The following is a 24,356-nucleotide window of genomic DNA, read 5'->3' on the forward strand; positions in this document are numbered from 1 at the left end:
CCTCTCCTGTACATACCCATCACTGTGATACCTCTACACTCCTCTCCTGTACATACATATCACTGTCATACCTCCACACTCCTCTCCTGTACATACCGATCACTGTCATACCTCCGTACTCCTCTCCTGTACATACCGATCACTGTCATACCTCTACACTCGTCTCCTGTACACAAAGATCACTGTCATACCTCCACACTCCTCTCCTATACATACCCATCACTGTCATACCTCCGTACTCCTTTCCTGTACATACCCATCACTGTGATACCTCCACACTCCTCTCCTGTACACACTGATCACTGTCATACTTCCGTACTCCTCTCCTGTACATACCGATCACTGTCATACCTCCACACTCCTCTCCTGTACACACCGATCACTGTCATACCTCCACACTCCTCTCCTGTACATACCGATCACTGTCATACCTCCGTACTCCTCTCCTATACATACCGATCACTGTCATACCTCCGTACTCCTCTCCTGTACATACCCATCACTGTTATACCTCTACACTCCTCTCCTGTACATACCTATCACTGTCTTACCTCCACACTCCTCTCATGTACATACCAATCACTGTCATACCTCCGTACTCCTCTCCTGTACATACCGATCAATGTCATACATCTACACTCCTCTCCTGTACACACCGATCACTGTCATACCTCCACACTCCACTCCTTTACATTCCGATCACTGTCATACCCCCCACACTCCTTTCCTGTACATATTGTTCACTGTCATACCTTCACACTCCTCTCCTGTACATACCGATCACTGTCATACCCCCCACACTCCTTTCCTGTACATACCCATCACTGTCATACCTCCCACACTCCTCTCCTGTACATACCGATCACTGTCATACCCCCCATACTCCTCTGCTGTACATAAAGATCACCGTCATACCTCCACACTCCTCTCCTGTACATACCTATCACTGTCATACCTCCACACTACTCTCCTGTACATACCCATCACTGTCATACCTCCACACTCCTCTCCTGTACATACCGATCACTGTCATACCTCCCATACTCCTCTGCTGTACATACCGATCACCGTCATACCTCCACACTCCTCTCCTGTACATACCCATCACTGTCATACCTCCGTACTCCTCTCCTGTACTTACCTATCACTGTCATACCTCCACACTCCTCTCCTGTACATACCTATCACTGTCATACCTTCACACTCCTCTCCTGTACATACCCATCACTGTCATACCTCCGCACTCCTCTCCTGTACATACCGATCACTGTCATACCCCCCACACTCCTCTCCTGTACATACCGATCACTGTCATACCTCCGCACTCCTCTCCTGTACATACCAATCACTGTCATACCCCCCACACTCCTCTCCTGTACATACCAATCACTGTCATACCTCCACACTCCTCTCCTATACACACCGATCACTGTCATACCTCCTCACTCCTCTCCTGTACATACCGATCACTGTCATACCTCCCATACTCCTCTCCTGTACATACCCATCACTGTCATACCCCCCACACTCCTCTCCTGTACATACCAATCACTGTCATACCTCCGCACTCCTCTCCTGTACATACCAATCACTGTCATACCCCCCACACTCCTCTCCTGTACATACCGATCACTGTCATACCTCCACACTCCTCTCCTGTACATATCGATCACTGTCATAAACCCCACACTCCTCTTCTGTACATACCTATCACTGTCATACCTCCGTACTCCTCTCCTGTACATACCGATCACTGTCATACCTCCACACTCCTCTCCTGTACATACTCATCACTGTCATACCTCCACACTCCTCTCCTGTACATACAGATCACTGTCATACCTCCACACTCCTCTCCTGTACATACCCATCACTGTCATACCCCCCACACTCCTCTCCTGTATATACCGATCACTGTCATACCTCCACACTCCTCTCCTGTACATACCCATCACTGTCATACCTCCCACACTCCTCTCCTGTACATACCGATCACTGTCATACCTCCGTACTCCTCTCCTGTACATACCCATCACTGTGATACCTCTACACTCCTCTCCTGTACATACATATCACTGTCATACCTCCACACTCCTCTCCTGTACATACCGATCACTGTCATACCTCCGTACTCCTCTCCTGTACATACCGATCACTGTCATACCTCCACACTCCTCTCCTGTACATACCGATCACTGTCATACCTCCGTACTCCTCTCCTATACATACCGATCACTGTCATACCTCCGTACTCCTCTCCTGTACATACCCATCACTGTTATACCTCTACACTCCTCTCCTGTACATACCTATCACTGTCTTACCTCCACACTCCTCTCCTGTACACACCGATCACTGTCATACCTCCACACTCCACTCCTTTACATACCGATCACTGTCATACCTCTACACTCCTCTCCTGTACATACCGATCACTGTCATACCCCCCACACTCCTTTCCTGTACATATTGTTCACTGTCATACCTTCACACTCCTCTCCTGTACATACCGATCACTGTCATACCCCCCACACTCCTTTCCTGTACATACCCATCACTGTCATACCTCCCACACTCCTCTCCTGTACATACCGATCACTGTCATACCCCCGATACTCCTATGCTGTACATACCGATCACCGTCATACCTCCACACTCCTCTCCTGTACAGACCCATCACTGTCATACCTCCACACTCCTCTCCTGTACATACCTATCACTGTCATACCTCCACACTACTCTCCTGTACATACCGATCACTGTCATACCTCCACACTCCTCTCCTGTACATACCCATCACTGTCATACCTTCACACTCCTCTCCTGTACATACCGATCACTGTCATACCCCCCACACTCCTTTCCTGTACATACCCATCACTGTCATACCTCCCACACTCCTCTCCTATACATACCGATCACTGTCATACCCCCCATACTCCTCTGCTGTACATACCGATCACCGTCATACCTCCACACTCCTCTCCTGTACATACCCATCACTGTCATTCCTCCACACTCCTCTCCTGTACATAACTATCACTGTCATACCTCCACACTACTCTCCTGTACATACCCATCACTGTCATACCTCCACACTCCTCTCCTGTACATACCGATCACTGTCATACCTCCCATATTCCTCTGCTGTACATACCGATCACCGTCATACCTCCACACTCCTCTCCTGTACATACCCATCACTGTCATACCTCCGTACTCCTCTCCTGTACATACCTATCACTGTCATACCTCCACACTCCTCTCCTGTACATACCTATCACTGTCATACCTCCACACTACTCTCCTGTACATACCCATCACTGTCATACCTCCACACTCCTCTCCTGTACGTACCTATCACTCTCATACCTCCACACTACTCTCCTGTACATACCCATCACTGTCATACCTCCACACTCCTCTCCTGTACATACCGATCACTGTCATACCTCCCATACTCCTCTGCTGTACATACCAATCACCGTCATACCTCCACACTCCTCTCCTGTACATACCCATCACTGTCATACCTCCGTACTCCTCTCCTGTACATACCTATCACTGTCATACCTCCACACTCCTCTCCTGTACATACCTATCACTGTCATACCTCCACACTACTCTCCTGTACATACCCATCACTGTCATACCTCCACACTCCTCTCCTGTACATACCGATCACTGTCATACCTCCAAACTCCTCTCCTGTACATACCGATCACTGTCATACCCGCCACACTCCTCTCCTGTACATACCAATCACTGTCATACCTCCGTACTCCTCTCCTTTACATACCCATCACTATCATACCTCCGTACTCCTCTCCTGTACATACCCATCACTGTCATACCTCCACACTCCTCTCCTGTACATACCGATCACTGTCATACCTCCACAATCCTCTCCTGTACATACTGATCACTGTCATACCTCCGTACTCCTCTCCTTTACATACCCATCACTATCATACCTCCGTACTCCTCTCCTGTACATACCGATCACCGTCATACCTCCGCACTCCTCTAATTAAACATACCGATCACCGTCATACCTCCACACTCCTCTCCTGTACATACCGATCACTGTCATACCCGCCACACTCCTCTCCTGTACATACCAATCACTGTCATACCTCCGTACTCCTCTCCTGTACATACAGATCACTCTCATATCTCCACACTCCTCTCCTGTACATACCGATCACTGTCATACCTCCCACACTCCTCTCCTGTACATGCCGATCACTGTCATACCTCCCACACTCCTCTCCTGTACATACCGATCACTATCATACCTCCGTACTCCTCTCCTGTACATACCGATCACTGTCATACCTCCACAATCCTCTCCTGTACATACCGATCACTGTCATACCTCCGTACTCCTCTCCTTTACATACCCATCACTATCATACCTCCGTACTCCTCTCCTGTACATACCCATCACTGTCATACCTCCACACTCCTCTCCTGTACATACCGATCACTGTCATACCTCCACAATCCTCTCCTGTACATACCGATCACTGTCATACCTCCGTACTCCTCTCCTTTACATACCCATCACTATCATACCTCCGTACTCCTGTCCTGTACATACCGATCACCGTCATATCTCCGCACTCCTCTAATTAAACATACCGATCACTGTCATACCTCCACACTCCTATCCTTTTCGTACCCATCACTGTCATACCCCAACACTCCTCTTCTGTACGTACCCATCACTGTCATACCCCCACACTCCTCTCCTGTACATACCCATCACTGTCATACCCCCCCACACTCCACTCCTGTGCATACCGATCACTGTCAAACCTCCGTACTCCTCTCCTGTACATACCGATCACCGTCATAGATCCACACTCCTCTCCTGTACATACCGAGCACCGACATACCTCCGCACTCCTCTCCTTTTCGTACCCATCACTGTCATTCCCCCACATTCCTCTTATGTACATACCGATCACTGTCATACCCCCCACACTCCTCTCCTGTACATACCGATCACTGTCATACCTCCACACTCCTCTCCTGTACATATTGATCACTGTCAAACCCCCCACACTTCTCTCCTGTACATACCGATCACTGTCATACCTCCACACTCCTCAGCTGTACATACCGATCACTGTCATACCTCCACACTCCTCTCCTGTACATATCATTCACTGTCATACCTCCCACACTCCTTTCCTGTACACACCGATCACTGTCATACCTCCATACTCCTCTCCTGTACATACCGATCACTTTCATACCTCTACACTCCTCTCCTGTACACACCGATCACTCTCACACCTCCACACTCCTCTCCTGTACATACTGATCACTGTCATACCCCCCACACTCCTTTCCTGTACATATTGTTCACTGTCTTCCCTTCACACTCCTCTCCTGTACATACCGATCACTGTCATACCCCCCACACTCCTCTCCTGTACCTACCCATCACTGTCATACCTCCCACACTCCTCTCCTGTACATACCGATCACTGTCATACCTCCACACTCCTCTCCTTTACATATCCATCACTGTCATATCCCCCACACTCCTCTCCTTTACATACCCATTACTGTCATACCTCCGCACTCCTCTCCTGTACATACCGATCACTGTCATACCTCCGTACTCCTCTCCTGTACATACCGATCACTGTCATACCTCCGCACTCCTCTCCTGTACATACCGATCACTGTCATGCCCCCCCACACTCCTCTCCTGTACATACCGATCACTGTCATACCCCCCACACTCCTCTCCTGTACATACCCATCAATTTCATACCTCCGCACTCCTCTCCTGTACATACCCATCACTGTCATACCTCTGCACTCCTCTCTTGTACATACCGATCACTGTCATACATCCACACTCCTCTCCTGTACATACCGATCACTGTCATACCTCCACACTCCTCTCCTGTACATACCGATCACTGTCATACCTCCGTACTCCTCTCCTGTACATACCCATCAATGTCATACCTCCGCACTCCTCTCCTGTACATACCGATCACTGTCATACCCCCCACACTCCTCTCCTGTACATACCGATCACTGTCATACCTCCGCACTCCTCTCCTGTACATACCAATCACTGTCATACCCCCCACACTCCTCTCCTGTACATACCAATCACTGTCATACCTCCACACTCCTCTCCTGTTCATATCGATCACTGTCATACCCTCCACACTCCTCTCCTGTACACACCGATCACTGTCATACCTCCACACTCCTCTCCTGTACATACCGATCACTGTCATACCTCCGTACTCCTCTCCTGTACATACCGATCACTGTCATACCTCCACACTCCTCTCCTGTACATACTCATCACTGTCATACCTCCACACTCCTCTCCTGTACATACAGATCACTGTCATACCTTCGTACTCCTCTCCTGTACATACCTATCACTGTCATACCTCCACACTCCTCTCCTGTACATACCCATCACTGTCATACCTCCACTCTCCTCTCCTGTACATACCGATCACTGTCATACCTCCACATTCCTCTCCTGTACACACCGATCACTGTCATACCTCCACATTCCTCTCCTGTACATACCGATCACTGTCATACCCCCCACACTCCTCTCCTGTACATACCGATCACTGTCATACCTCCGTACTCCTCTCCTGTACATACCGATCACTGTCATACCTCCACACTCCTCTCCTGTACATACTCATCACTGTCATACCTCCACACTCCTCTCCTGTACATACAGATCACTGTCATACCTCCACACTCCTCTCCTGTACATACCCATCACTGTCATACCCCCCACACTCCTCTCCTGTATATACCGATCACTGTCATACCTCCACACTCCTCTCCTGTACATACCCATCACTGTCATACCTCCCACACTCCTCTCCTGTACATACCAATCACTGTCATACCTCCGTACTCCTCTCCTGTACATACCCATCACTGTGATACCTCTACACTCCTCTCCTGTACATACATATCACTGTCATACCTCCACACTCCTCTCCTGTACATACCGATCACTGTCATACCTCCGTACTCCTCTCCTGTACATACCGATCACTGTCAAACCTCTACACTCGTCTCCTGTACACAAAGATCACTGTCATACCTCCACACTCCTCTCCTATACATACCCATCACTGTCATACCTCCGTACTCCTTTCCTGTACATACCATTCACTGTGATACCTCCACACTCCTCTCCTGTACACACTGATCACTGTCATACTTCCATACTCCTCTCCTGTACATACCGATCACTGTCATACCTCCACACTCCTCTCCTGTACACACCGATCACTGTCATACCTCTACACTCCTCTCCTGTACATACCGATCACTGTCATACCCCCCACACTCCTTTCCTGTACATATTGTTCACTGTCATACCTTCACACTCCTCTCCTGTACATACCGATCACTGTCATACCCCCCACACTCCTTTCCTGTACATACCCATCACTGTCATACCTCCCACACTCCTCTCCTGTACATACCGATCACTGTCATACCCCCCATACTCCTCTCCTGTACATACCGATCACTGTCATACCTCCACACTCCTCTCCTGTACATACTCATCACTGTCATACCTCCACACTCCTCTCCTGTACATACAGATCACTGTCATACCTCCACACTCCTCTCCTGTACATACCCATCACTGTCATACCCCCCACACTCCTCTCCTGTATATACCGATCACTGTCATACCTCCACACTCCTCTCCTGTACATACCCATCACTGTCATACCTCCCACACTCCTCTCCTGTACATACCAATCACTGTCATACCTCCGTACTCCTCTCCTGTACATACCCATCACTGTGATACCTCTACACTCCTCTCCTGTACATACATATCACTGTCATACCTCCACACTCCTCTCCTGTACATACCGATCACTGTCATACCTCCGTACTCCTCTCCTGTACATACCGATCACTGTCATACCTCTACACTCGTCTCCTGTACACAAAGATCACTGTCATACCTCCACACTCCTCTCCTATACATACCCATCACTGTCATACCTCCGTACTCCTTTCCTGTACATACCATTCACTGTGATACCTCCACACTCCTCTCCTGTACACACTGATCACTGTCATACTTCCATACTCCTCTCCTGTACATACCGATCACTGTCATACCTCCACACTCCTCTCCTGTACACACCGATCACTGTCATACCTCTACACTCCTCTCCTGTACATACCGATCACTGTCATACCCCCCACACTCCTTTCCTGTACATATTGTTCACTGTCATACCTTCACACTCCTCTCCTGTACATACCGATCACTGTCATACCCCCCACACTCCTTTCCTGTACATACCCATCACTGTCATACCTCCCACACTCCTCTCCTGTACATACCGATCACTGTCATACCCCCCATACTCCTCTGCTGTACATACCGATCACCGTCATACCTCCACACTCCTCTCCTGTACATACCCATCACTGTCATACCTCCACACTCCTCTCCTGTACATACCTATCACTGTCATACCTCCACACTCCTCTCCTGTACATACCCATCACTGTCATACCTCCACACTCCTCTCCTGTACATACCTATCACTGTCATACCTCCACACTACTCTCCTGTACATACCCATCACTGTCATACCTCCACGCTCCTCTCCTGTACATACCGATCACTGTCATACCTCCCATACTCCTCTGCTGTACATACCGATCACCGTCATACCTCCACACTCCTCTCCTGTACATACCCATCACTGTCATACCTCCGTACTCCTCTCCTGTACATACCTATCACTGTCATACCTCCACACTCCTCTCCTTTACATACCTATCACTGTCATACCTCCACACTACTCTCCTGTACATACCCATCACTGTCATACCTCCACACTCCTCTCCTGTACATACCGATCACTGTCATACCTCCAAACTCCTCTCCTGTACATACCGATCACTGTCATACCCGCCACACTCCTCTCCTGTACATACCAATCACTGTCATACCTCCGTACTCCTCTCCTGTACATACCGATCACTCTCATATCTCCACACTCCTCTCCTGTACATACCGATCACTGTCATACCTCCCACACTCCTCTCCTGTACATGCCGATCACTGTCATACCTCCCATACTCCTCTCCTGTACATACCCATCACTGTCATACCCCCCACACTCCTCTCCTGTACATACCAACCACTGTCATACCTCCGCACTCCTCCCCTGTACATACCAATCACTATCATACCCCCCACACTCCTCTCTTTTACATACCGGTCACTGTCATACCTCCGTACTCCTCTCCTGTACATACCGATCACTGTCATACCTCTACACTCCTCTCCTGTACACACCGATCACTGTCATACCTCCACACTCCTCTCCTGTACATACCGATCACTGTCATACCTCTACACTCCTCTCCTGTACCTACCGATCACTGTCATACCCCCACACTCCTTTCCTGTACATATTAGTCACTGTCATACCTTCACACTCCTCTCCTGAACATACCGATCACTGTCATACCCCCCACACTCCTCTCCTGTACATACCCATCACTGTCATACCTCCACACTCCTCTCCTGTACATACCGATCACTGTCTTACCTCCGTACTCCTCTCTTGTACACACCGATCACTGTCATACCTCCACACTCCTCTCCTGTACACACTGATCACAGTCATACTTCCGTACTCCTCTCCTGTACATACCGATCACTGTCATACCTCCACACTCCTCTCCTGTACATACCGATCACTGTCATACCTCCACACTCCTCTCCTGTACACACCGATCACTGTCATACCTCCACACTCCTCTCCTGTACATACCGATCACTGTCATACCTCCGTACTCCTCTCCTATACATACCGATCACTGTCATACCTCCGTACTCCTCTCCTGTACATACCCATCACTGTGATACCTCTACACTCCTCTCCTGTACATACCTATCACTGTCATACCTCCACACTCCTCTCCTGTACATACCGATCACTGTCATACCTCCGTACTCCTCTCCTGTACATACCGATCACTGTCATACCTCTACACTCCTCTCCTGTACACACCGATCACTGTCATACCTCCACACTCCTCTCCTGTACATACCGATTACTGTCATACCTTCGTTCTCCTCTCCTGTACATACCGATCACTGTCATACTTCTACACTCCTCTCCTGTACACACCGATCACTGTCATACCTCCACACTCCTCTCCTTTACATACGGATCACTGTCATACCTCTACACTCCTCTCCTGTACATACCGATCACTGTCATACCCCCCACACTCCTTTCCTGTACATATTGTTCACTGTCATACCTTCACACTCCTCTTCTGTACATACCGATCACTGTCATACCCCCCACACTCCTCTACTGTACATACCCATCACTATCATACCTCCCACACTCCTCTCCTGTACATACCGATCACTGTCATACCCCCCATACTCCTCTGCTGTACATATAGATCACTGTCATACCTCCACACTCCTCTCCTGTACATACCCATCACTGTCATACCTCCACACGCCTCTCCTGTACATACCTATCACTGTCATACCTCCACACTCCTCTCCTTTACATACCCATCACTGTCATACCTCCACACTCCTCTCCTGTACATACCCATCACTGTCATACCTCCGTTCTCCTCTCCTGTACATACCGATCACTCTCATATCTCCATACTCCTCTCCTGTACATACCCATCACTGTCATACCTCCCACACTCCTCTCCTGTACATACCCATCACTGTCATACCTCCACATTCCTCTCCTGTACATACCCATCACTGTCATACCTCCGTACTCCTCTCCTGTATATACCGATCACTGTCATACCTCCACACTCCTCTCCTGTACATACCGATCACTGTAATACCTCCACACTCCTCTCCTTTACATACCGATCACTGTCATACCTCCACACTTCTCTCCTGTACATACCCATCACTGTCATACCCCCACACTCCTCTCCTGTACATACCGATCACTGTTATACCCCCCCACACTCCTCTCCTGTGCATACCGATCACTGTCAAACCTCCGTACTCCTCTCCTGTATATACCGATCACCGTCATACCTCCGCACTCCTCTCCTGTACATACCGATCACCGTCATACTGTACCTCCACACTCCTCTCCTGTACATACAGAACACTGTCATACCTCCACACTCCTCTCCTTTTCGTACCCATCACTGTCATACCCCCACACTCCTCTTCTGTACGTACCCATCACTGTCATATCCCCACACTCCTCTCCTGTACATACCAATCACTGTCATACCCCCCCACACTCCTCTCCTGTGCATACCGATCACTGTCAAACCTCCGTACTCCTCTCCTGTACATACCGATCACCGTCATAGATCCACACTCCTCTCCTGTACATACCAATCACCGTCATACCTCCGCACTCCTCTCCTTTTCGTACCCATCACTGTCATTCCCCCACACTCCTCTTATGTACATACCGATCACTGTCATACCCCCCACACTCCTCTCCTGTACATATCGATCACTGTCAAACCCCCCACACTTCTCTCCTGTACATACCGATCACTGTCATACCTCCACACTTCTCTCCTGTACATACCGATCACTGTCATACCTCCACACTCCTCTCCTGTACATATCATTCACTGTCATACCTCCCACACTCCTTTCCTGTACACACCGATCACTGTCATACCTCCATACTCCTCTCCTGTACATACCGATCACTTTCATACCTCTACACTCCTCTCCTGTACACACCGATCACTCTCATACCTCCACACTCCTCTCCTGTACATACTGATCACTGTCATACCCCCCACACTCCTTTCCTGTACTTATTGTTCACTGTCTTACCTTCACACTCCTCTCCTGTACATACCGATCACTGTCATACCCCCCACACTCCTCTACTGTACCTACCCATCACTGTCATACCTCCCACACTCCTCTCCTGTACATACCGATCACTGTCATACCTCCACACTCCTCTCCTTTACATATCCATCACTGTCATATCCCCCACACTCCTCTCCTTTACATACCCATTACTGTCATACCTCCGCACTCCTCTCCTGTACATACCGATCACTGTCATACCTCCGTACTCCTCTCCTGTACATACCGATCACTGTCATACCTCCGCACTCCTCTTCTGTACATACCGATCACTGTCATGCCCCCCAACACTCCTCTCCTGTACATACCGATCACTGTCATACCCCCCACACTCCTCTCCTGTACATACCCATCAATTTCATACCTCCGCACTCCTCTCCTGTACATACCCATCACTGTCATACCTCTGCACTCCTCTCTTGTACATACCGATCACTGTCATACCTCCACACTCCTCTCCTGTACATACCGATCACTGTCATACCTCCACACTCCTCTCCTGTACATACCGATCACTGTCATACCTCCCATACTCCTCTCCTGTACATACCCATCACTGTCATACCCCCCACACTCCTCTCCTGTACATACCAACCACTGTCATACCTCCGCACTCCTCCCCTGTACATACCAATCACTATCATACCCCCCACACTCCTCTCTTTTACATACCGGTCACTGTCATACCTCCGTACTCCTCTCCTGTACATACCGATCACTGTCATACCTCTACACTCCTCTCCTGTACACACCGATCACTGTCATACCTCCACACTCCTCTCCTGTACATACCGATCACTGTCATACCTCTACACTCCTCTCCTGTACCTACCGATCACTGTCATACCCCCCACACTCCTTTCCTGTACATATTAGTCACTGTCATACCTTCACACTCCTCTCCTGTACATACCGATCACTGTCATACCCCCCACACTCCTCTCCTGTACATACCCATCACTGTCATACCTCCACACTCCTCTCCTGTACATACCGATCACTGTCTTACCTCCGTACTCCTCTCTTGTACACACCGATCACTGTCATACCTCCACACTCCTCTCCTGTACACACTGATAACAGTCATACTTCCGTACTCCTCTCCTGTACATACCGATCACTGTCATACCTCCACACTCCTCTCCTGTACATACCGATCACTGTCATACCTCCACACTCCTCTCCTGTACACACCGATCACTGTCATACCTCCACACTCCTCTCCTGTACATACCGATCACTGTCATACCCCCCACACTCCTCTACTGTACCTACCCATCACTGTCATACCTCCCACACTCCTCTCCTGTACATACCGATCACTGTCATACCTCCACACTCCTCTCCTTTACATATCCATCACTGTCATATCCCCCACACTCCTCTCCTTTACATACCCATTACTGTCATACCTCCGCACTCCTCTCCTGTACATACCGATCACTGTCATACCTCCGTACTCCTCTCCTGTACATACCGATCACTGTCATACCTCCGCACTCCTCTTCTGTACATACCGATCACTGTCATGCCCCCCAACACTCCTCTCCTGTACATACCGATCACTGTCATACCCCCCACACTCCTCTCCTGTACATACCCATCAATTTCATACCTCCGCACTCCTCTCCTGTACATACCCATCACTGTCATACCTCTGCACTCCTCTCTTGTACATACCGATCACTGTCATACCTCCACACTCCTCTCCTGTACATACCGATCACTGTCATACCTCCACACTCCTCTCCTGTACATACCGATCACTGTCATACCTCCCATACTCCTCTCCTGTACATACCCATCACTGTCATACCCCCCACACTCCTCTCCTGTACATACCAACCACTGTCATACCTCCGCACTCCTCCCCTGTACATACCAATCACTATCATACCCCCCACACTCCTCTCTTTTACATACCGGTCACTGTCATACCTCCGTACTCCTCTCCTGTACATACCGATCACTGTCATACCTCTACACTCCTCTCCTGTACACACCGATCACTGTCATACCTCCACACTCCTCTCCTGTACATACCGATCACTGTCATACCTCTACACTCCTCTCCTGTACCTACCGATCACTGTCATACCCCCCACACTCCTTTCCTGTACATATTAGTCACTGTCATACCTTCACACTCCTCTCCTGTACATACCGATCACTGTCATACCCCCCACACTCCTCTCCTGTACATACCCATCACTGTCATACCTCCACACTCCTCTCCTGTACATACCGATCACTGTCTTACCTCCGTACTCCTCTCTTGTACACACCGATCACTGTCATACCTCCACACTCCTCTCCTGTACACACTGATAACAGTCATACTTCCGTACTCCTCTCCTGTACATACCGATCACTGTCATACCTCCACACTCCTCTCCTGTACATACCGATCACTGTCATACCTCCACACTCCTCTCCTGTACACACCGATCACTGTCATACCTCCACACTCCTCTCCTGTACATACCGATCACTGTCATACCTCCGTACTCCTCTCCTATACATACCGATCACTGTCATACCTCCGTACTCCTCTCCTGTACATACCCATCACTGTGATACCTCTACACTCCTCTCCTGTACATACCTATCACTGTCATACCTCCACACTCCTCTCTTGTACATACCGATCACTGTCATACCTCCGTACTCCTCTCCTGTACATACCGATCACTGTCATACCTCTACACTCCTCTCCTGTACACACCGATCACTGTCATACCTCCACACTCCTCTCCTGTACATACCGATTACTGTCATACCTTCGTTCTCCTCTCCTGTACATACCGATCACTGTCATACTTCTACACTCCTCTCCTGTACACACCGATCACTGTCATACCTCCACACTCCTCTCCTTTACATACCGATCACTGTCATACCTCTACACTCCTCTCCTGTACATACCGATCACTGTCATACCCCCCACACTCCTTTCCTGTACATATTGTTCACTGTCATACCTTCACACTCCTCTTCTGTACATACCGATCACTGTCATACCCCCCACACTCCTCTACTGTACATACCCATCACTATCATACCTCCCACACTCCTCTCCTGTACATACCGATCACTGTCATACCTCCCATACTCCTCTGCTGTACATATAGATCACTGTCATACCTCCACACTCCTCTCCTGTACATACCCATCACTGTCATACCTCCACACTCCTCTCCTGTACATACCTATCACTGTCATACCTCCACACTCCTCTCCTTTACATACCCATCACTGTCATACCTCCACACTCCTCTCCTGTACATACCCATCACTGTCATACCTCCTAACTCCTCTCCTTTACATACCGATCACTGTCATACCTCCACACTCCTCTCCTGTACATACCAATCACTGTCATACCTCCGTTCTCCTCTCCTGTACATACCGATCACTCTCATATCTCCACACTCCTCTCCTGTACATACCCATCACTGTCATACCTCCCACACTCCTCTCCTGTACATACCCATCACTGTCATACCTCCACATTCCTCTCCTGTACATACCCATCACTGTCATACCTCCGTACTCCTCTCCTGTATATACCGATCACTGTTGTCATGGAAATTTTGTATTGTTGGTCGAACTTTAAATGTGTCATATATTCGTGTTATTCATATGTCTCTCGTGTGGCTTAATTAAAGCTCTGAAGGCTGCAATTGGGCCATGCCATGTACAATGTATGTATTACAGTACTCAGCTTGGTAATGGATGAGATGGCAGATCTGCGCTTATAGACCGGCGTGTATACCACCACGGCATTCCATGCGAATGCTGCTGTCAGTGGACCGTGGGCCTGTATCCGCATATCAGCAGCATGGTACCACGTGGGCTTCATAACGCAATGCGCAAGCGGTGTGAACTCCACGTGTAGGCTTATGCATATCTTACAACCCATTACTAATCTGAACTGTATCTCGGATGGATGTGTTTTAATAAAGATCGTATCGGGCCCATCCAGGTACAGACTGATATTTTTAGGGAGTGCTTGTGCAGAGAATTTTGCATACCAATAGAAGCTAGTAGGACAGGAAATATGACCTCAGATGGCTCATAGGGGGGAAGGGGAGGAAGTCTGCTGACCTCAGAAGACTCATGGGGGAGGACCAGTGATAGATAATAGCAAAGGCTATGCTCCAATTGGAATGTACATCCTCTGTATAGGCAATCCCCATTGCATTGTTCGGTGGGAGGGGATTGACTTTATTCATGTGGGGGGCATGTGTGTATTTTTAATAAAACAGAGAGCTGGGTCTAAAATCAGCCCTTATGTGGATTGCAACCAGCCTTAGAGTGTCGTGTGATCATTCTAGGGTAACGGAGCTCCAATTCTCCCACAATTCAACAGAACCAAAGTATTTGGATGGGCAGGAATCGTGTAGTTTAGCTGCAGTCGTGGTAAGCGGGATTCGCACAGCTTTATGGGGGATTTCTGCACATCCAACTGCGAGTACTCACGGTAAGGAGAAATTCGTTAAAGCGAATTTCCAAGACAGTTTGGCGAGCCTGGTGGATACTAACGCGTATTCTTGCGTAGCTAACCTAGAACGAGGGGGGAATGGCCATCATGAACTAGCAAAAAGTATGCCGGCACATTTCAGGTCTCTCTGCCATTAAGAGGATCGCTTTTTGCGTGTTCGTGTGGCTGATTTCGCTCTCTGTTAGCTAACAAGAAATACCGCTTGGCAAGGACCTCATTTTTTGTCCTAAACTCTTGATTTGTGGGTGAAAGACAAGGGTTTGTCTCTGCGGAGAGCAGCAGAGGGGTGGGTTTGGTTGGCTGGATTTGGTCAAGTTTAAAAATCTTCCAACCAAAAATTAAACGGGTATATGTTTTAGTGGGTAAAAGTTGTTGCATAGTGTTAGGTAAGTATTTGTGGGCTGTAGGTACTGTGGTGATTGCTTTACCCCCTCCACGTGAGGTAATTATTACAGTGCTGAAAGGCTTAGGTTAATTGTTAACTGTTGTAAGATCTGTGTTATGTGGTCTGTACAATGTTTTGTGGTACTACTGCTCCCAGCAAGCATGCAGCAGGGGGTCCTTTCTGTTACATGTGCATGTTAGTGTGATATGTTGGTGTTTTATGTCCGTTCTGTGATTGTGCCCAAATTGTGTTGTATGTGTACTTCATATTGTTGTGTAATTGTCCAGTGTATGTTCTGTCTAAAAGTCTGTTTTATGTAAGAGGCAATTTTGAGGCTAGAGTCTGCCGTGTGTTTCCCTGTGGGGGGTCATTCTAGTGTTACCATGTGCTTCCCTGTGGGGGGTCATTCTAGTGTTACCATGTGCTTCCCTGTGGGGGGTCATTTTCTTGACTAAACCACATGGACTCCTTTTGTTTGGTGGCCATTTTGTTGGCTACCAAATGTGCAGTAATCTCTATGCAATGTGCATGAAGTTTCCTATATGCATTTGACCCATATTGTGTTTTTAATCCAAATTTTTTACAGTTTCATTTGTTTGCTTTTAGCTTTAAATTTGCGTATTGCCAGCCAATTTAAAGTGTATTAAGCGAGTTTTCCCTTCACGTGTTCCACATTTAATGAGCGCGGTGTAGTCTGGGTTTTTGCACATAGATTTCTTGTATAGTGATTATGTTTTTCTTGTGTTTTTCCTGTTAAAAGTAGTTCCTTATTGTAAAGCGGGTTTGTTTTAAGCTGCTGTGTCGAGTGTTCCACGTCCAGCAGACTTTTTGTGTAAACGGTTCTAGGTGGTTGCAGTAAAGATTGCGTGTATAACGTGGATCGTTTAGCGGTGCTGATAGGAGTGATTTTTGCGTCAGCAACAAGGTTACTTTTGGCGCAGTTTTTCGGTTTACCTCTGTGTAATTGTTTTACTGTGAAACGTCCCGTGTTTTTCATAAGGATCCACTTTGTCCTTTTTAACAGTTTTTCAGGTTGAAAAAGGGTTTTTCTGTGTGTATTAGGAAAGTTTTTTCTTTACACAAATTTCCTTAAGGTCAGTTAGCAGGTTTCTGCCCAACCAGTGACCCCTAAGTAACATCCAAGAACCCCTCTTTTTGTTTTGACTTGTGTTAGCTACTGTGTGCAGGGAGAGAAAAGCCACTTTCATCATTGTGCGGTGTGGCCTGCCAAACACAGTGGGTGATGAGAACCACATAAATTACGCTGTGCGAGTGGGCGGTCCAGGGAAGTAACACTTAGCCTGGTTACCACAAACACTTCGGGTGGTCAGGATCACATAAATTACGCTGTGCTGGGAAAGTGGTGGAATCAGGCCTCTCGGTAGGATCCCACCGAGTGCTCCAGGGGGTAAACAGGTACCCGGACGCGGGATATATACCAGTGACTAGTCACGATGGGCAGTAGTCAGTCCATGAAGAGAGAGGGGGAACCAGCCCTCTTCAGGGTAAGGACAGCTGCACAACTGATGAAGGTGAGTTTGGGGGGGAAGTCTACAGAACCCCTCAAAAGGTGGAATAAATGGTCGAAGGGTACCAGATGGGAAATTCCCCGGGAAGGTACATTTGACGCATGGAGGTGGGAAAAATTCATCTCTGAATTTGAACCACGGATGCAGGCGTCAGAACTAGAGATCGCACAGCTATGGCTTCACAGGTCAATCCGATTAGGGAAGCAGGGCATACATAAACTGGTGTCTGTCCGGAAGAACCAGGTGATGTATACCTGGCCTCCAGAGGGAATAAAACAGGAAGATCCGGTGTCAGAGGTGGAGGAAGCTCTTTCAGGGCTGACTCTACTAAGGCAGGCAGGATCAGGGTCTGCTGGGGTTCCCCAACAACCAACAGTGGCTGAGATAAGTATAACTGCACCTGTCTCTTCTGTTAGTGACGTCACTCTTGACATACCTTCTGTGTCTTCTGTCTCTATGCCTCAGCCTCTGCCTCTACCTCTCCCTTCTCCCTGCTTCACCCCAGCTCCTTCTGTTTCCAACTATGAAGCCTACTCAACAACCGATTTGCAGACTATCTGTGAATCAAGGGGAATAGACACCCGGTTAAAAAACAGGGCGGATTGCATCAAAGCGCTACGAACCACTGATCAGACCCCTGCCCCCCAGCTATACCCTGATCTGAGGGACCTCAAACCTGAAGGTGCAGTAAGCGAGGTGGTTAATCTAAGCCCACCGATGATGCTGGGTCAGCCCTTGCACTCTTCCCGGACCGAGGCCTATCCAGTCAGGGTGCAGCAATTTGAAGGTCCTCCCAATGCACGGGGGGAACGGACTTTAGGGGAACGGGTAGTTTGGCATGTCCCCTTCACCCCGGCAGAGATCCGCACTATTCTGGCTGAGCTCCCGGACTATCGAGTCAATCCGAGAGGATTTGCTCGAATGTTTGGACAAAACCAGTTCAGCTATGGTATGAGCGGGTCAGATTGTGCACAGATCCTACGGGCAAAGGTGGGCATGGAAGTGGCCAGTACAGTGATTGCAGGGTGCTCTATAACCACGCATGAGGAGATGACTTCAGGGGGCAAAGAGTTCTGTACACAGCTAAAGGCAAAGCTTCCAGAAATGTATGGTGCTACCTCTACTACGGACATGATGAAGCTCACCCAGGGTCCTAATGAGGAAAGCGCCTGCTTCTGGCGCCGTCTCAAGCAGACGGCACTGGATGCGGATCTGGAAGTTGGACCTGATGCTCCAACTGAAGGGGTAAAGGTGACCGCGACGCACATTCTGTTGCGGGCCAAATTTTTGGAAGGCATCGATATTAAAATTCGGGAAAGGCTGGTTCTGGCCCGACCCGAATATAATGAGATGTCTATCCCTGCTATCCTTTCCACTCTTGCGGCAATAGAGAGGGAAATGGATAGAAGAAAACAAGACAAGGCCAAAGTTCTTATGTCCCAGACCCCACACGAAAAACCAAGGGATCTGGGTCACAGGAAGGATAGGCCCCCACCCAGGTGCTTCCAGTGCCACCAAACGGGGCACATGAGGAGGAGCTGCCCCAATTACCTAAAGGTCGGTGGCAGTTCATTCCTGATGAGTCCTCCGCCCCTATGACCACCATGGTAAGTAACTCCTATGAATTCTCATAGGAAGTTGACAAATCGGTGTCGGCCCAGATCCATCTTTTTCTAGAGGAATTAAAATATCCCCTCCCTTGCCTCACTGACACCGGTGCAGCAAGAACGGTCCTGCGAAAACAGGACATCCAAGGCAAGGTACCCCTCTCAGGGGAAAGCCCTCCTAACCCCTACTAACCTCACTATCAAACGATGCACTATTCTTAACCCAGCTTCTCTTCTTCCTGTGTCGGAAGATGAGAAGGGGGGGGAGGACAGCAATGACAGTGCTGAATTTTGCAACACGACTAACAATACTAACACCTCTTCTGCTAACATGTCTTCTTTGTCCACTACTAACCTCTCTTCCAAAGGACACGACTGCATTTCTTTGGTGGAACTGGAGTCAGCGACGACACACCCCATATCACCCCGAGAGTAGCGGTAAGGTTGAACGTCTTCCGATACCCAAAAACCTTGGCCTGAGTGTCTCCCCATTGCCCCCTATTCCATCCGGAATGCCCCTCGGCAACCACATGGGCTGTCACCCTACGAGGTGTTGTTTGGGGGACTTCCCAAAACAGGGTTGTACTTTCCTCAACAGTTGTCGTCTTTGCATTCACAGCTTACAGGTTATGTGCAATCTCTGCAACGGGAGCTGCAGAAGATACACCATCGGGTTCGCGAATCGCTCCCCGATCCAAATGCAATAACAGGTGTTCTTTCTATTGAGCCAGGTGATTGGGTCGTCCTAAAGAAACATCAAAGAACCGGACTCGAGCCACGGTTCACCGGACCATACCAAGTCCAGCTGACGACACCTACCTCACTCAAACTCGAGGGACGAGACAACTGGGTGCACGCAAGCCACTACAAGAAGCTTTTCAGCTACACCAGAGAATGAGGGGTGTCATTTTCCTTTTTCTTTTTGTTTGTATGTCATACATGTGTGTGAACGGAGGAAAAGACGGCAGATACCCCAACCTTTTATTTAAAATGCACCTGCGTTTAGCCAGAACCGCCAACAAAACCAACTGTTGGGTATGCTCTAAGCCCCCACCCAGTCATCACATGTCCGCAATGGCCGCTGTTCATGCCCTATATGACATCCGCGTCGGCATGAAAAAGCAAGGGACCCCTGGTCAGCCCCCACGTAGACATTTGTCGGTAGAACTTAATGACACATTTTTAGCAGGTAACATCAGTTTCAGCACCAATATTAGCTCTAGCTCCTGTAGGGCCCTCACCAGTCCATTATGGGTAACTGGGCAGCTAGGCAGCCCTCAGGTGTGCTTTAACATCAGCTTTGGCACAGGTAACAAGTTTGTTGGGACTACCACCTGTGAGGGAGGTATAACTGTCAATCTGACTAACCAGACTTCCCTTCTGAGTAACCACACTGACCGACCAGACCACGTGTGTTGGAAGGACGGATGTGATGTGCAGACTGAGGGAGCAATCCCCCAGTCTGTGCAACTGTTGCTCAGTGCCAGAGGCCGAACGAGGAACTCCTCCTGTTCTGCTCTGACAGGTCCATACTATTTTCTGTGTGGTTCGGCAGCCTATAGAACATTCCCCCAGAACGCGAAAGGTTCGTGTGCCCTCATAAAGCTAGTCCCCGCATCCTATGTAGTGATGGACCATGAAGAGTTGATGGTCCACAAGAAGGTAAGGATGGCAGGGAGAGTTCGCAGGGAACTGTTCTCTGAGGGCGACCAGGCATGGGCTTGGTTCCCCTCATGGACAGGATGGGGAATAGAACTTATGAAGCGCCTGAACAATTTTTCTGTCATCGTGGATAGTATGTTTAACGAGACCGTAGAGGCTGTCAGAGAAATTGCCCAAGAACAACGGCAGATGGGAATTTTAGTGCTTCAGGAGAAGATGGCCCTTGATTATCTTTTAGCCACCAAAGGGGGGTTCTGTGAGTTCATCGGAGAGGATTGTTGTACTTGGATAGAAGACACCGATGACAAGGTCCAGGCCCATATGGACAAAGTTAGTGAACTACAGGGAAAAGCTAGAGCTATAGCTAGTGAGGGTTGGAATCCGTTCAAGGGTTTGGGAGGATTGGGAGATTTCCTGTTCTCCATCGGATCTTGGTTGAAGGAAGTGGGAGTGTATATCCTGATGCTTCTCTTTTTCATCTGCCTTTTATATGCCGCGGTGAGATGTTCCTGTTGCCTCATCGACCGTGTAAGCCAAGCTCGGGCAGACGACCACATCTCCATGCCCGCTCCGGGGATCCCACTCCAACCACTGATCGGGGGAAGACCTCACCAACCAACCACCTTCTCTACAGATTACGTCCTGGCTTCCCTCTAATTTATCTCTCTGAAGACCACATTCTCCAAGACCTTCAAGCAAGCTTCAAGCCTCATCATTGTTTGTGTCTGCGATTTGGAAAACTGTCTGGGTCGAGACCAGCCTTGTGTGGCCCCGTCTGCAGGGGCAATTTGAGAATCTATTGCTGGATCTCCCCAGACCACCGTGGGATCACAAGCTTTATTCATACCACAAGTCTGTTTGTGGTTTTTGCAAGAGCCTTCCTGTAGTGAAGGTTCCAACGCTCTTGAGGATCATCGCTTCAATCAAGCCTGTTTGCGTCGAGTCTGCGTCGGGTCTTGTTGTTTCAGGTACCCCGTGGAGCTTTATTCTCAGGGACAACTACAGGAACTCTTTGAAGTTTGAGACTACACCCATCAAGCTGAAGAAGATCAAGAAGGGACACGAGGAGAATATGATAAAACAGGAGGGAATGTCATGGAAATTTTGTATTGTTGGTCGAACTTTAAATGTGTCATATATTCGTGTTATTCATATGTCTCTCGTGTGGCTTAATTAAAGCTCTGAAGGCTGCAATTGGGCCATGCCATGTACAATGTATGTATTACAGTACTCAGCTTGGTAATGGATGAGATGGCAGATCTGCGCTTATAGACCGGCGTGTATACCACCACGGCATTCCATGCGAATGCTGCTGTCAGTGGACCGTGGGCCTGTATCCGCATATCAGCAGCATGGTACCACGTGGGCTTCATAACGCAATGCGCAAGCGGTGTGAACTCCACGTGTAGGCTTATGCATATCTTACAACCCATTACTAATCTGAACTGTATCTCGGATGGATGTGTTTTAATAAAGATCGTATCGGGCCCATCCAGGTACAGACTGATATTTTTAGGGAGTGCTTGTGCAGAGAATTTTGCATACCAATAGAAGCTAGTAGGACAGGAAATATGACCTCAGATGGCTCATAGGGGGGAAGGGGAGGAAGTCTGCTGACCTCAGAAGACTCATGGGGGAGGACCAGTGATAGATAATAGCAAAGGCTATGCTCCAATTGGAATGTACATCCTCTGTATAGGCAATCCCCATTGCATTGTTCGGTGGGAGGGGATTGACTTTATTCATGTGGGGGGCATGTGTGTATTTTTAATAAAACAGAGAGCTGGGTCTAAAATCAGCCCTTATGTGAGTTGCAACCAGCCTTAGAGTGTTGTGTGATCATTCCAGGGTAACGGAGCTCCAATTCTCCCACAATTCAACAGAACCAAAGTATTTGGATGGGCAGGAATCGTGTAGTTTAGCTGCAGTCGTGGTAAGCGGGATTCGCACAGCTTTATGGGGGATTTCTGCACATCCAACTGCGAGTACTCACGGTAAGGAGAAATTCGTTAAAGCGAATTTCCAAGACACTGTCATACCTCCACACTCCTCTCCTGTACATACCGATCACTGTAATACCTCCACACTCCTCTCCTTTACATACCGATCACTGTCATACCTCCACACTCCTCTCCTGTACATACCCATCACTGTCATACCCCCACACTCCTCTCCTGTACATACCGATCACTGTTATACCCCCCCACACTCCTCTCCTGTGCATACCGATCACTGTCAAACCTCCGTACTCCTCTCCTGTATATACCGATCACCGTCATACCTCCGCACTCCTCTCCTGTACATACCGATCACAGTCATACTGTACCTCCACACTCCTCTCCTGTACATACAGATCACTGTCATACCTCCACACTCCTCTCCTTTTCGTACCCATCACTGTCATACCCCCACACTCCTCTTCTATACGTACCCATCACTGTCATATCCCCACACACTCCTCTCCTGTACATACCAATCACTGTCATACCCCCCCACACTCCTCTCCTGTGCATACCGATCACTGTCAAACCTCCGTACTCCTCTCCTGTACATACCGATCACCGTCATAGATCCACACTCCTCTCCTGTACATACCGATCACCGTCATACCTCTGCACTCCTCTCCTATACATACCAATCACTGTCATACCCCCCCACACTCCTCTCCTGTGCATACCGATCACTGTCAAACCTCCATACACCTCTCCTGTACAAACCGATCACTGTCATACCTCCACACTCCTCTCCTGTACAT

General features: G+C 48.7%; 1 protein-coding gene across 1 annotated transcript in view; it reads left to right on the forward strand.

Annotated features, from left to right (window-relative positions):
* LOC149470525 (uncharacterized) overlaps positions 1 to 23,418 on the forward strand; it is a 39,127-nt gene extending 15,709 nt beyond the window's left edge. Inside the window, exon 2 of the mRNA XM_089662696.1 lies at positions 20,671 to 23,418. Within this exon, the coding sequence (XP_089518822.1) occupies positions 20,834 to 22,258 (1,425 nt within the window). The 5' untranslated portion in view covers positions 20,671 to 20,833 and the 3' untranslated portion in view covers positions 22,259 to 23,418. The remainder of the gene's footprint in view (positions 1 to 20,670) is intronic.
* Positions 23,419 to 24,356: the final 938 nt, after the last annotated feature.

Source organism: Staurois parvus, unplaced genomic scaffold, assembly GCF_062004578.1.
Source record: "Staurois parvus isolate SC_StPar_1 unplaced genomic scaffold, SC_StPar_1.0 ptg000039l, whole genome shotgun sequence".
NCBI classification, from domain to species: domain Eukaryota; kingdom Metazoa; phylum Chordata; class Amphibia; order Anura; family Ranidae; genus Staurois; species Staurois parvus.